General features: G+C 37.3%; 1 protein-coding gene across 3 annotated transcripts in view; it reads left to right on the top strand.

Moving 5' to 3' along the window:
- ERBB4 (erb-b2 receptor tyrosine kinase 4) overlaps positions 1-13,831 on the top strand; it is a 959,089-nt gene that overhangs the window by 655,203 nt on the left and 290,055 nt on the right. For all 3 annotated transcript variants that reach the window (XM_024563791.3, XM_024563792.3, XM_024563789.4), the window contains exon 5: positions 667-732. In XM_024563791.3, the coding sequence (XP_024419559.2) occupies positions 667-732 (66 nt within the window). The remainder of the gene's footprint in view (positions 1-666; positions 733-13,831) is intronic.

Raw genomic sequence — 13,831 nt, 5'->3', positions numbered from 1 at the left:
TGTAATGTGTTTATAAGAACATATTCATGTTTTCATGGACTTCAACTTCTTAACTATTGATTTAATCCTTAATAACTCTTGGTAACTGTGAGCCAAGAACTTCAGAAGTTATAGCATATAGAGTAGATCAGAAACTGTTCAGTAATCAAAGCAAAACTTATTTAATGTAAATATTTACTTTTTACCAGATGGTAAAATTCACAAATTCATTGATTTTCTTTTGATTTTATAGAAAATGATGAGAGGATTTTGAATATGAAGAGATTGTATTTCAGCTTCACATGTATTTGACATTCAGGTTTTATGCTTTTTAAAAAAGATTTTATTTATTTATTTTTAGAGAGAGGCGTAGGGAGGAAGAAAAAGGGAAACATCAGTGTGTGTTTGTCTCTTGCACGCCCCTTTCTGGGGACCTGGCCCGCAACCCAGGCACGTACCCTGACTGGAATCGAACTGGCCACCTTTTGGTTCTCAGGCCGGCACTCAGTCCACTGAGCGACACCAATCAGGGCTGACATTCAGGTTTTGTTACTTAAGCAGGTATTTTATGAGCTATGTTTCAACTGTAGTATGACATAAAAGTCCTCTTAACGGAGCAGGAATGGTTCCTCTGAGGAGATGCCGTCAGAGAGTGAAAGTGTGCGTGTGTTGTTTCCTCCCCTGCAGGTGGACGTTGCCATAAGTCCTGCACTGGCCGATGCTGGGGACCCACAGAAAGCCACTGCCAGACTTGTGAGTACTCAACCAATAGAAAGCACAGGCTTTAGATGGCTACGCAATTTTAATAATTGATGATTTTCAGACCCCTGGTGATCACAAACATGAAAATGAGTTTTTGCTTCCTTGTGGTAAATTTGTTTGTATCTAACTAAACTGCCTAATTTTGTTTCTTTCAAATAAAACATCTATAATTCTTCCTTATATTTCTTTGTCATTTCTAGGTTAATGATATCAATAACAAAGATGCGGTGATAATGACTCTGATTTCAGAGACTACATCAGAGGAAGCAGGGAATCTGAATGTGCACAAAATGATAATAATAACTTAATTTCAGGTTAACTGAAGATCTCAGTACTTTTCCAAATAGTTACATCACCATTCATTCGTGAGAAAAATAAATAAAAGGAAATGGCACTGTGTATTTATTTTATTCTATATAGGCACAGTGCTACAACCTATGTGAATTATAGGTACAAATTCACTGTAAAATAACAATGTATCTTGCCCTTAGTGTATATTGTTTCTTGTATTAATCATTGGTTCAAGTATGCACGAGCTATTTATCATTGCTAAGACATTAAAAACCAAATGTACCTAATAAAATACAGATTTCTATTTTTTCAGCATTCTTAAAGTCATATGATACTTAGATAGGCACTGAACTTTGAGTAATCTTAAGGCTAAATGGTTTATTTAAAAAGGAAAAACAAAATGTTCTACATAAATAATGAACTCTTTCTTCCTGCAAAGGCTGAAATTATATGTAGAAAACAATGTGGATGCTATCAAATGCATAGAGGACACATAGATAATATTATTAATATTTGAACATACAAATATTAGATATTATAGAAACTTGTAATACTGTTAGATGAAAATTTAGATGTCTAATTTGTATCAATTTGTGATGTTGGTTAAATTGTTTCAATATAAAATATAAAAACTAATCACCTTGTTGTGAGCCACCAGGGCAAAGAAGTATAAGAAAATGTATCACTTCAAAGGTAAATGATTTCCTAAATTTGTTTTTTGAATTTATAGATATTCTCATGTTTAATATTCATGAAATATAAAGCAGTAGAAAGTAAAGGTTTCTTCCTATTTGTGTCCCACCCCTGTCCCTCAGTCACCCGTAGAAACAACTGGTATCGCTACTTTTCTGTGCTCTTCCAGACACAAATTGTGCCTGTGGTAGGAAGTATGTGTTTGCCCCTGCCCATTTTCACTCAAATGTAACGTGCTTTTCATGCTATGATGTACATGTGCATGAATTTATTTGTGGTATTAATCCCTAGAAGTGGTAATCACAGGGTCAAGGATATATGTGAGAAATTTGACAGAGCTCACCAACATGGAGCCCTTGTTCTCTACAAAGTTTGCAGCAATGTCCTCTGCCAGGGCAATGTGTGGGAGCACTTGCTTCCCTATTCCCTGGGCAGAGCAGTGAATGATGTTATCAAACTCTGGGTTTTAAGAAAAGGTTAGAAGAAATGTAGTATCTCAGTGTAGACTTAACTTATTTCATTGAGACACTGTTTTAGGGCAGCAGGGTTTTGACAAGAATTTTGAGCAGGATTCCAAAGTAAGATTAGAATCCCGTTTGAAATACATATACTCACTGTAACATTTGTAGACAATGTTTTAATAGCACCCTACCAAAGCACAGCAGAGTCTCACTGCACTCTCACCGAACAAAGAATAATTATTCAAACGAAATGCTAATAGTACTGAAGGTTAAGAAATCCTGTGATAAGAGTGGATGTTGACCCAGGCTAGGCCAATCAGATTCTCTTCCCAGGGAATTTGAACTTGGGATCCCGAGATGCTGGTAATACTACCTTAGAAACTTGAACTTTAACAGATAGTACACCTAGTAGAGGTTTCCATTTTGAACCATCGTGTTAATGAGAAGAATTGGTCAGTTCTTAGTAACTTAGAAGAATAAATCAGCCATGCAGAGGCTCATGGGAAAGACAGAGAGAAACAGAGAGAGAGAGACAGAGAGAGAAATAGCTGAACATTGAACATTCCTCTGTGGAAACTATGCAGATTGTTCAGAAAGCTTGCGGGACAAGCCATGAGTGCAGTGCAAATAATAGTGTGACACAAATGCTTCAAAGGTGGTCGAGAATCGGTTGAAAGTGATCCCCGTTCTGGAAGGCCAGAAACAAGCAGAACACCTGAGAGTGTTCAATGTGTATGGGCTGTAATCAAGAAAGATCAGCGACTGACAGTGTGAGAACTAGAAGCTGATCTGGGGATTCCCAAAACTACAGTGTCTGAGATTTTAACACAGGATCTTGGCATGAAATGTGTTGTAGCAAAACTCGTTCCACAGCTTCTACTACCAGAGCAGAAGGAACATTGTGCTGCAGTTGCTGATGAGTTGATGCAAATCGTTACCAGATTTCCTCAAGAAAGTCATAACTGGAGATGAACGGTGGGTTTTCAGCTGTGATCCAGAAATGAAGACCCAGTCACCCCAATGGAAGTCACCTGGTTCTTCACACCCAAAGAAGGCACAGCAAAGTCACAGCAAGATCAAGACCATACATTAGGGAAGGTGTTGTCCATCATGAGTATAACCCTCCAGGCCAAACAATTAATAAGGAGTACTACCTCAAAGTTCTTCATTTGTTGAGAGATGCAATAGGATGAAAACAGCTAGAGCTATAGGGCAACTGGTGATTGGCAGCTTCATCAACAACGCGCCAGCTCATGCATCACGACTCATTCGGAGTTTTTTGGTGAAACATGGAATTACCCAGGTGAATCAGCTCCCCTACAGCCCAGATTTGACACCCTGCAACTTCTTGCTTTTCCCTAAACTAAAATGACCGTTAAAAGGGAGGAGATTTCAGACCATTGATGAGATTCAGGAAAATACGAGGCAGCTGATGGTGAATGGGAAAACTGTGTGAGGTCCCAAAGTACCTACTTTGAAGGGGACACAGGCATCATTGTTCTATGTACAATGTTCCTTATATCTCATATCTTGTATCTTCTTGAATAAATGCCTATATTTTTCATATTATATGGCCAGATACCTTCTAGACAGACCTCATGTAACATACATGATCAAAAAAAATTAATGTATACTTTTTCAGGCTTCTTCTAGATTTCTGATGGCCCCTGTGTTAGTTAAAATATATTACTTACCCTTATGCCTACTTCAGGTGAGCTTATCTCCAAATCTTGATGGAATGTTTTAAAACTTGGAAAGCATACATTGTGCAAGTTTTTGAAAATATTGTGCTCTGGTTGATTGCCCACACAAGAGTACATATGAAGATTTTAAAGACATAGTTTTATATCATTCACAAATTATTTCTGTCCTAATGACTGAAACGAATTCACCTTAGTGAGGGCTTCTCTGGGGGAACTCAAGTTCATGATTTCCCAAGTATTTCCTTATTTTTTATGTATAATTATTCTTTGAGACTCTCCATACATTAGGGACGAAAGGTAAAGGTATGTAAAAGCCCCACAGCTCAGCTAAGGAAACTGATGTTAAGAATAGTTTCCATTCACCACGTCATATCAATGCTGACACCTTCAACAGGCACCTCCTCCTGAAAGAGCAAATATGCCAGGAGTTATCCTGAGTAACACTGAATGATGGTGACAAGTGGGAGCAAAGAGAAATGATTCAGGCTCTGGCAGAACTCACCCATGGTAACGACTGACTCATAAGGGTGAAATGAAGCAAGAGTGGAGATCAGAGGGAGACGTCTCTGAACAGGGATGTGGGAAAACAAAAACACTGGTTATGATGATAAGCTTAAAGGGAGGTCTGCAAGGCGCAGAAGTTTGCTTTTATTTTATTTTATTTTTCAATTAAAGTTTCAGTTCAATATTATTTTGTATTAGTTTCAGGTGTGCAACATAGTGGTTAGACAATCAGACACCTCACAAAGTGCCCTCCCTAATATCTCAAGTACCCACCTGGCACTAAACATAACCACTATAATAGCCCGCATTCTCCATAATGTGCCCTACATCCCCATGCTTATTGTGTGACTACCAATTTGTACGTTTTAGTCCCTGCACCCTTGTCACCCATTCCCCAATACCTCTCCTCTCCAGCAACCATCAGTCTGCTCTCTGTGTCTATGAGCCTGCTTCTATTTTGTTTGTTTATTTTGCTCTTTAGATTTCACATATAAGTGAAATCATGTGGATGGACCTACAGGGTATTATGCCAAGTGAAATAGTCAGATAGAGAAAGAGGCAGAAGTTTTTAAAAGAAGAAATGAAAGTCTTTTTTTTCCGTAATAGATTTAGTGAAATGGAAGGAGACTGTAAATAAATTGACAGCTTACTGTAGACAACTTATTCTGCAAGCCTATAGAAATTTCAGTAAAATTTTGTAAAGTTTTAGTTAAATTTAGGAACATTTTGAAACTTACTTTATATATTTGTTTGTGTGCTACATTTGGCTTTGATTGCATGTTTAATAAATTAAGTGTGTTGTTCTCCTACAGCTTTAAATTATGTTCAGGCTATGAACTGCTGAACCAGCATCTATTTGTAAATGTTCCTCTAAAATATAAATTATATTTCTAAACAAATTCCTAAAGCAAAAACATTAGACACCCTAAATAATTTTATAAATACTAAAGTATGCTGTGCTTCTAGAATCTATCCAAGTGTTCCATTCTTACTGTTTTACTTCATGATTCTAACTTTCTAAAGCAACTTGAATTAATTCTCCTTAAATTCCTTTTGATGTTACAGCATCATGACCCTATAACCCTTACAGGAGTATTTCTCACATAGTTGCAATCAGTCAACAAAGAATTTATGATTGGATACTGAAGGCTGCACTACCTGTAGAGGAGTGATTCAAACTTGAAAGTATTTTTAAGCTCAGTTAAATAGTGGCTGTGTTGTTCCACAAGACAGCTTAGCCTTAAATAAATTGATTCAGTTGATTAATGTAGTCACGTCGGAGGGGACAAACTTATCTGCTATGTAAAGTCTGAAGCTTATAGAATATTATTTAGCAGGCTTGCTGGTAAGAGTGACAACACTCTCTAATCCTAAGAACAGAGTCCTGAGGTCTGAGTTCCATAGGTTGAGGTATGAGAGAGACTAAGCTTTAAGAAATAAATAATAATGTTTAAAAGAAGAAAGTTATCTCTGTCTCTGCAAGATATATGAAGCACACTTATCTCATTGAAATTGGATATCGCATGCCCCTTATTATCTCTGAGCACAGTATCGGGCCAGCTCTCTCCAGTGGCCTATTAACAGGCAGGGTGGATGTTTCATTTTATACATTTGTTTTGTCCCCCTAGACCTGGTGTCATCTCAGGCTTTTTTTTTTAAAGAACATATCAAAATATCAGAGTTTGATCACCCTAATCTTTGCATACATTTGCATTAAAGTAGTTACAGTTGTCTTCAACTGCTGGTTATAAAAGTAACATATCCCCAACTGATTACCACTTGATATACTCTTCAGTCTTCTAACTTGCTTTACATGTGACATTTCTTGCTTAGAAACAAATTTTAAAAAGTAAGTGCATTTGACAATAGCATGTTGCAATTACAGGAGTGAACAGCTTTACTCTGACCATTGGAATATCTATGAAAGTGATTAAAGCTACTATATTATTTTAACCAGAGAGTGACTTATGGTGGAATTCACCCCCCCTTCTAGAGTATTGTTTCTAGCAAGATTATCTTAAAGTCCTTTTTTTAATTAAAAATAGAACAGCATTAAAATGAACACAAGTGGTATATTTGTTCTATAGCAGATAGTTGTGAATGCAGCATTTTACTGTGTTGACAAAGTGAACAACAACACTTTTTATTATGTATTATTTCTACATGGCCATTATAGAACTCGCCAGGGAAATTTATAAATTATATAGCATTTTCCTCAGTATTTTTTATACTTATGTACAAATAAAATTACCTTCAGTAGTTGCAATATATTAAAACTTTTAGTTTAATAATGGGGTAAAAATAACTAACAACCAAAACATCTTGATGGCCTAGCTTATGGATTCTATTTACTACTAGGGAAGATTTATTCTAAAAATGATCTGGAACTTCTTTACTTCTTTGAAGAGAATATTAAAATCTAGGAAGGTAACTATATATTTTGGTTTCTCGAATTTTCAGCAAGTAAGAAAATGTAGCAACCCAAAATGAAAACGTACTATTTATCATGAAATTTCCAAAAGTTTCCTGAAGTAATAAAACCACAATGAGAAAGTATAGGTATAATAATGAACTGACTATACTCACATACAATAATATGCATAAAATTTGTCTAAAGTGTAATTATATTCACAATCTTAGTGGAACCAATATTGTTTAAAAAGAATGTGCCAAAGTAGTAAATATCCAATCAGAACGGAACGAAAGCCTAGTGGGAGCTAATGGGGAAATGAGAAAGAGCTGAGCCAGCAGGCTCGATCAATCAGCATAACAGAGAGCTTTTATTAAAACCAACATCTTTAATTAAAATTCTTGTATTTTACTAATAACTTTGCATGTCCATCAGCCTTCTTATTGATTTCAGTTATTTCCTATTTTCTCTTTTTGGGTTTGTGGTTTCTGGAGATATTGTAAAATTAATGGAAACACTACAATAGACTGATTATGTGCATACATTTCTCAAATTATGCCTATATAAAACATTTCTAAAGGAGATCCAATAATTTACTTGTGGAAAATAAGAAAAAATCTTTAATATGCTGTTGATATTGTTGTAAGTTGATACAACTTGTTATAATTTGATGAACTTTCTTGCAGATTTAAGGAACAGTATGGTTTTCATTTTAACTACAGGATATATAGTCATTTGAAATGCTCTATAAAATACAGTTTAATGTCATTCAAGACATATTGCTTCATGCCATGCTGAAGGCTCAAAGGGTCTAAAGAAAACGTGTAAAGTTGTGCCTGTTCTCCAGAAACGCTAATGGTATGAGACAAGGGTGAGGAGTCAGGAGACTAGAGATGTAGTTGTAGCTCTAAACCAACTTAATTTCAAGGACCTCAGTTTCCTCAAGTTCTCTTATCAACACAATAAAAGTGTTGAAACACACAGTATTTGTTCTTGCTTCCTTGCATGGTTAGGAAATTTGCCTGTGTGTGAATGCCGTGATTAGCTGCGGATAATATAGACGGAGATGTTGACAGAAATGTAGAGGTAGACACAGTTTGGGGGCTTGTTTTTTGTCCCTTTTGGCCTGTTGATAGTGACACTCTCCACTGGGAATGGCTGAGGCACCCACCTCAGCCTGCGCTCCTTGTGGCCAGCCCCCATTCCTTGTGGCCAGCCCCCACAGATTATTTTCTGGACCAGGGCCAATACCGTGGCTGGACTGGCCTTGTGGTTCTTGTTATGATTGCAAGACACACCTCAGCAACAACCATCAGGGAACACTGATAAAGACAATGTTTACTCTTCACAGGTCCTAGAGGGTGGGGTGCCTGGAGTTTCACACGTTCACTCTTTATTGGTGAATTTAAAGGATAAGGGTAATATCAGAAAGAAGCATAATAACTTAGCTGAGCATAATTAACTTTCAGATTTCTAATAAATGCAGTATCCTCCATGCGTGTCAGCATCAAATTGTATTTTAATTTCTGCATCGGTTAGAAGACACGTGGTCTGCTGTGATGTTAAGAAACTATAAATTGTTTGGAAAATTCTGAGAGTGTTATAAGACCTCTTAGGGATGTATGGACATTATTTTGGATTTGTCCATAGGCAAGAACGTTTATTTTAATTTTAGTTTCATCAGCAGTAAATTCAGAAATTTAGACTAGATAACATACATTAGTTCAACAGATATTTATTCCTTGCTTACCTCATGTGAGGTTCTGTATGTTCCACATTAATATTTTGTGATTATTTCTGTCACTGAGTAAAAGAGATTCCTTACTAAGTAAGATAAATTATCTTTATTCCCATCTATTAATATTCTGGACAGGGGACTAGGATGAGTGAAAGAGGTAGAGTGTGTTTATGTGTGTGTGTGTGTGTGTGTTTCCATCAAGTCTGGGTGGAGAGAGCTGTGGTCTACTATAATGTGAGATGATTTTGGAAAGTTGAATGGAATGTTTCCTAATTTCTTGGTTTGTGACAGGTTCATGATATGATGATTCCATTTTTTGTAACACTTTATCTCTAGCATATCACTTAAAGTACACTTTGTGTACCTTAAGGTATAACCTTCAATTCTAATGTAAGAAAATATTTCACGAAACACTCTTTATTATTTTCTCATTCACATTCATATGTTTCTTTTATTATCTTATATCAACACTCTATGAGGTATATATAAAAAATATACTCACTTTCAAGAATATTGTATACTTAATATAAGAGGGCATTTTTTTTTTAATCCTGACTTACAAATGTTGATAATGTTAATAGCTTATTTATAAGGGAGAGTGTCACTGGTGACCAAGAGTGGAGTTTAAAATCTGCTTTATGATTGCTCAATGCATCAGTGACATATCTTTAAATATAGATTAAATAAAACTTCTTTAAATAAATGAATAAAGTAGCTGGTGATGAAGAATAGATTAGACAACACTCCTTTCCTATTTGATACAGCTAACAATATTATCATGTCATAGCCCGTAGGTCATCAGGGATTTGACTGTGACAAGGGTCAGCTGTCATTAGTAGCTGCCAAATTCTGGGCGTACAAATTCTCTCGCACAGCCAGAACTGATAGAGAATCGAACAGCAAGGGGGACCAACACCAAGAAAATAGAAAATAACCATTCATCCAGACTGGTAGGAGGGGCGGAGCCGGGCACCGGGGTGGAGAGGACTCGCGTGGCCGTGGCGGGACTGAGACTGGCGGAGTGTGGGACAAATGGCGCAGGCAGTCTGAGCACTAGCAGACCCTGCGGCCCCACATTTGCACAGATAAACCCAGAGGGCCGGACTCAGAGTGGCAGAGAACGGGGCAGGCAGAGCAGCGGGTAGCACCCCGCGGCACCACATTCGCCCACAGATAAACCAGAGGAACGGCAGGGAGCGAAGCAGACTGCAGACCGAGCAACCCAGCGCTCTAGCTCGGGGAAATAAAGCCTCAAACCTCTGATTGAAAGTGCCCCTGGGGGTTGGGGCAGCAGCAGGAGAGACTCCCAGCCTCACAGGAGAGGTCGTTGGAGAGACCCACAGGGGCCTAGAGTGTGCACAGGCCCACTTACTCGGGAACCAGCACCAGAGTGGCCTAGTTTGATTGTGAGTAGGGGAGTGAAAGATTGAAATCCGGAGGAGAGTGAGGCGGGCGCCATTGCTCCCATTCGGCCCCTCCCCCACGTACAGCGTCACAGCAATGCGACCAGCATTACCCCGCCCTGGTGAACACCTAAGGCTCCGCCCCTTAAAGTAACAGACGCGCCAAGACAAAAAAAAAATAAAAAAGGCCCAAATGACAGAACACTTCAAAGCTCCAGAAAAAATACAACTAAGCGAGGAAGAGATAGCCAACCTATCAGATGCACAGTTCAAAGCACTGGTTATCAATATGCTCACAGACTTGGTTGAATCTATTCGAAAAACAGATGAAAAAATGAAGCCTATGCTAAGAGAAACAAAGGAAAATGTACAGGGAACCAATAGTGATGAGAAGGAAACTGGGACTCAAATCAATGGTGTGGACCAGAAGGAAGAAACAAACATCCAACCAGAAAAGAATGAAGAAACAAGAACTTGGAAAAATGAGGAGAGGCTTAGGAACCTCCAGGACGCCTTGAAACATTCCAACATCCGAATTATAGGGGTGCCAGAAGGAGAAGAGGAAGAACAAAAAATTGAAAACTTATTTGAACAAATAATGAAGGAGAACTTCCCTCATCTGGCAAAGGAAATAGACTTCCAGGAAGTCCAGGAAGCTCAGAGAGTCCCAAAGAAGCTGGACCCAAGGAGGAACATGCCAAGGCACATCATAATTACATTACTCAAGATTAAACGCAAGGACCTACATCCAAGATTACTGTATCCAGCAAAGCTATCACTTAGAATGGAAGGGAAGACAAAGTGCTTCTCAGATAAGGTCAAGTTAAAGAAGCTCATCATCACCAAGCCCTTATTATATGAAATGTTAAAGGGAGTTACCTAAGAAAAAGAAGATCAAAAATTGGAACAGTAAAAATGACAGCAAACTCACAGTTATTAACGGCCACACATAAAACAAAAACGAGAGCAAACTAGGCGAACAACTAGAACATGAGGGTTGTCATTAAGGGAGTGGGAGGGGGAGAGAAGGGGAAAGGTACAGAGAATAAGTAGCATAGATGATAGGTGGAAAATAGACAGGGGGAGGGTAAAAATAGTGTAGGAAATGTAGACGCCAAAGAACTTATAAGTATGACCTATGGACATGAACTATAGGGGGGGAATGTGGGAGGGAGGGGGGTGGGCAGGATGGAGTGGAGTGGGGGGGGAAATGGGACAACTGTAATAGCATAATCAATAAATATATTAAAAAAAAAGTAATGCATAAAAGTAATGCATATTCTTGGATGGAGTATGAACTTTATTTTTTTCATTTGAAACATATTCTCAGGATAGTAGCTATTTAAAACCCTTTCACACAACCCAAAGTATTTATTATTTTAGCTGAATTCTACCATTTATAAAAATAAATATTAAGTCATAGAACTAGGGGGTACCACTTCAGTACATTTCACCAAGCCCCCATCTATAATTAAGTGGATTTGTAAAGCATGCAGAGGAGATTTCCCTCCACACTGACAAAGAATCAGAAGCCCATTCAGTAGTTCATTACAGTGTGTCGATCACGCTAATGGTCGATAAATTATTCTTCACATCTAACCCAACTCACCTCTACTTTACCCCTTGCATATTTCCTCTGTATAATCCTTCAAGTACATAACTAACATTACAACCATTTCACTGAAATCTTATCTACTTAATGCACATGATGTGTTTCAAAGAATACAGTTTGTGGAAATTTAGGCAATAAATGATAATAATACAGGCAGGCTAGAGGTTTGGGCCATTGAATACTAATGGAAATAGAATGAAATCAAACTAAAATACGTTTGCTTTAAAATGTGCTTAGCAATGAATTGGGGTCTTCCCAGGATACTTTGCTTGTAGATGGCTGCTGGGTGAGCGAAGGGAACAGTTTTCTGATGGCCTGGTTCTCATCTGCAACGTTTGCCTTCTGAATCATCCAAGTGATAGCTGTGTTCCCACTCCCAGTTTTTTTCCTCCCAAATCTTCTTACCTGCCTGCACATTAATTTTGTTTGATCTCCCAATTAGTGACAGAGGGCTTAACAACACAAACAGGAAATTACAGCAAAAGGTCAGTTGGTGTGATTAAATTTCAGATGAGGCGTGTTCAGTCAATCAATCAAATGGTGTAAACAAACTAGAATTTTTCCCATTTTTACTGAATGGAATAACAGTCCTCAACTCTAACTGCATATTGGGATCACTTTGGGAGTTTATTAAAGCTTGTAAATCCTAGAATATTGCAGGTAACTTCCACTTAATAGGAAGTAGGTCATTCCCAGGCATTGTTTTAAGTACTCTATATCCTGCTCCTCAAAATGAGGTCTGTGGACCAGAAGGCAGAGACATTATCTGGGAGCTTATTAGAACAGAGTAAATCAAAATCTTCACTGTCACAAAATTCCCCATGATCAAGTTTGAAATGTCCCCTGTTAGACAATCTAAAGTATAGCCTGTCTTGGGACCTATGGGTAGAGGAAGTGAAGAGAACCAAAAGGCACGGGGCCTGTGAGGATGGGGCAGGTAAAGGAGGAGGAAGAAGATAGGAGAGAATAAACGGGGCAGAGCCTAAAAACATGGGAGGAACACACTTGCAAAGACTGCCTAAATTTTGTCTTATTTATTTTTTACTGGGAAGAGATCTTTTCATTTTGTCCCTGTAATGACATGACTCTGTTTTGCCTCATTTATGAATGTTCTGTATCCCCTTTGTAACTCACAGAAGGCACCAAAACATCTTCAATTAGTAAATAGCCAAAGTTCTTTAAGTAAAATAAATTTGTTCCAGGGTAGCAACTTTAAGTGTGGTTATTGTTATATTTACAGAAGTAATTAAGCCATTGTTTTTATTGGTGAGATACTGATATAATAAAGCTACTTACAAATAATTTAATTTTTTTGAGATAATAGATATTCCCTCAGCAGTATCCCCTTACTGTAAAATATTTGGTTTCTTAAACTTTACACATTTGATTCTTGTGGATATTTTGAATGAATCCCCTTCCCAATTTCAAGTTTACTCACCCTTAATAAAATATTTAAAACCTTATTCCCAGGTTTTTCTTTTTGTATTAAACAATCACAGTTAGTGATAGACTACCAACGAACAAGCTAGTTAATATTTGACCCAAATATTTTAATGCCCCCAATGAAGCAATTTAGGAAGTATACTAAATACAGGGGAAATGCTAATGAAATAATATTCAAGCAAGGATGGAAATTAATATAACCAAAGCAATTATAAGTTAATGTTCCCATGGAGGGTGAGTTCTCTCATTGATTTTAGTTACTGTTTTGTGTGTGTCTCCATCATAATAAAATATGAGCATAGTCTGGTGTGTTTAATTCATAGAAAGTGATGGTTTTCAATCAACAAATGGTATTAAATAGATTGTACAGAGAGAGTGTTTCTTTCTAAAAACAAATCTTACCTAACAGTGTGAAGAAATGGTTCTTAACTATGTCACTTCTCTGTTTAGAGATTAAGCAGATTTTTTCCTTCTTGCTCATTTATGTTATTATCTATCAAGTGAACACTTTCAAAATATGTTCCATGCTTACTGAACTTTCAATTGGAATTAAGGCAGGTGAAAACATGCTGACAAAATGTGCTATTTTTACTGTTGAATGTATCTTACTTTTTACTTTTAAAACCAATTATAGACTGTTTTTGAAGCAAATCCTATAATTGTCTTCTAATAGCTTAAATAAAAATATTTAAGCTAATGTCTTAGAGGGATATTTCTTTGCATGTTCTTCAGATGGAATGGCATATTTAAGATCCAAATGTCCTGAAAAAATATGAGATATGTGGCCACTGTGTAAAAGAAGTAGCTTTCTGAAAAATTTAAAGTCAATTCA

Source organism: Desmodus rotundus, chromosome 2, assembly GCF_022682495.2.
Source record: "Desmodus rotundus isolate HL8 chromosome 2, HLdesRot8A.1, whole genome shotgun sequence".
Taxonomy (NCBI): Eukaryota; Metazoa; Chordata; class Mammalia; order Chiroptera; family Phyllostomidae; genus Desmodus; species Desmodus rotundus.
This window is presented reverse-complemented; position numbering and strand designations above follow the sequence as displayed.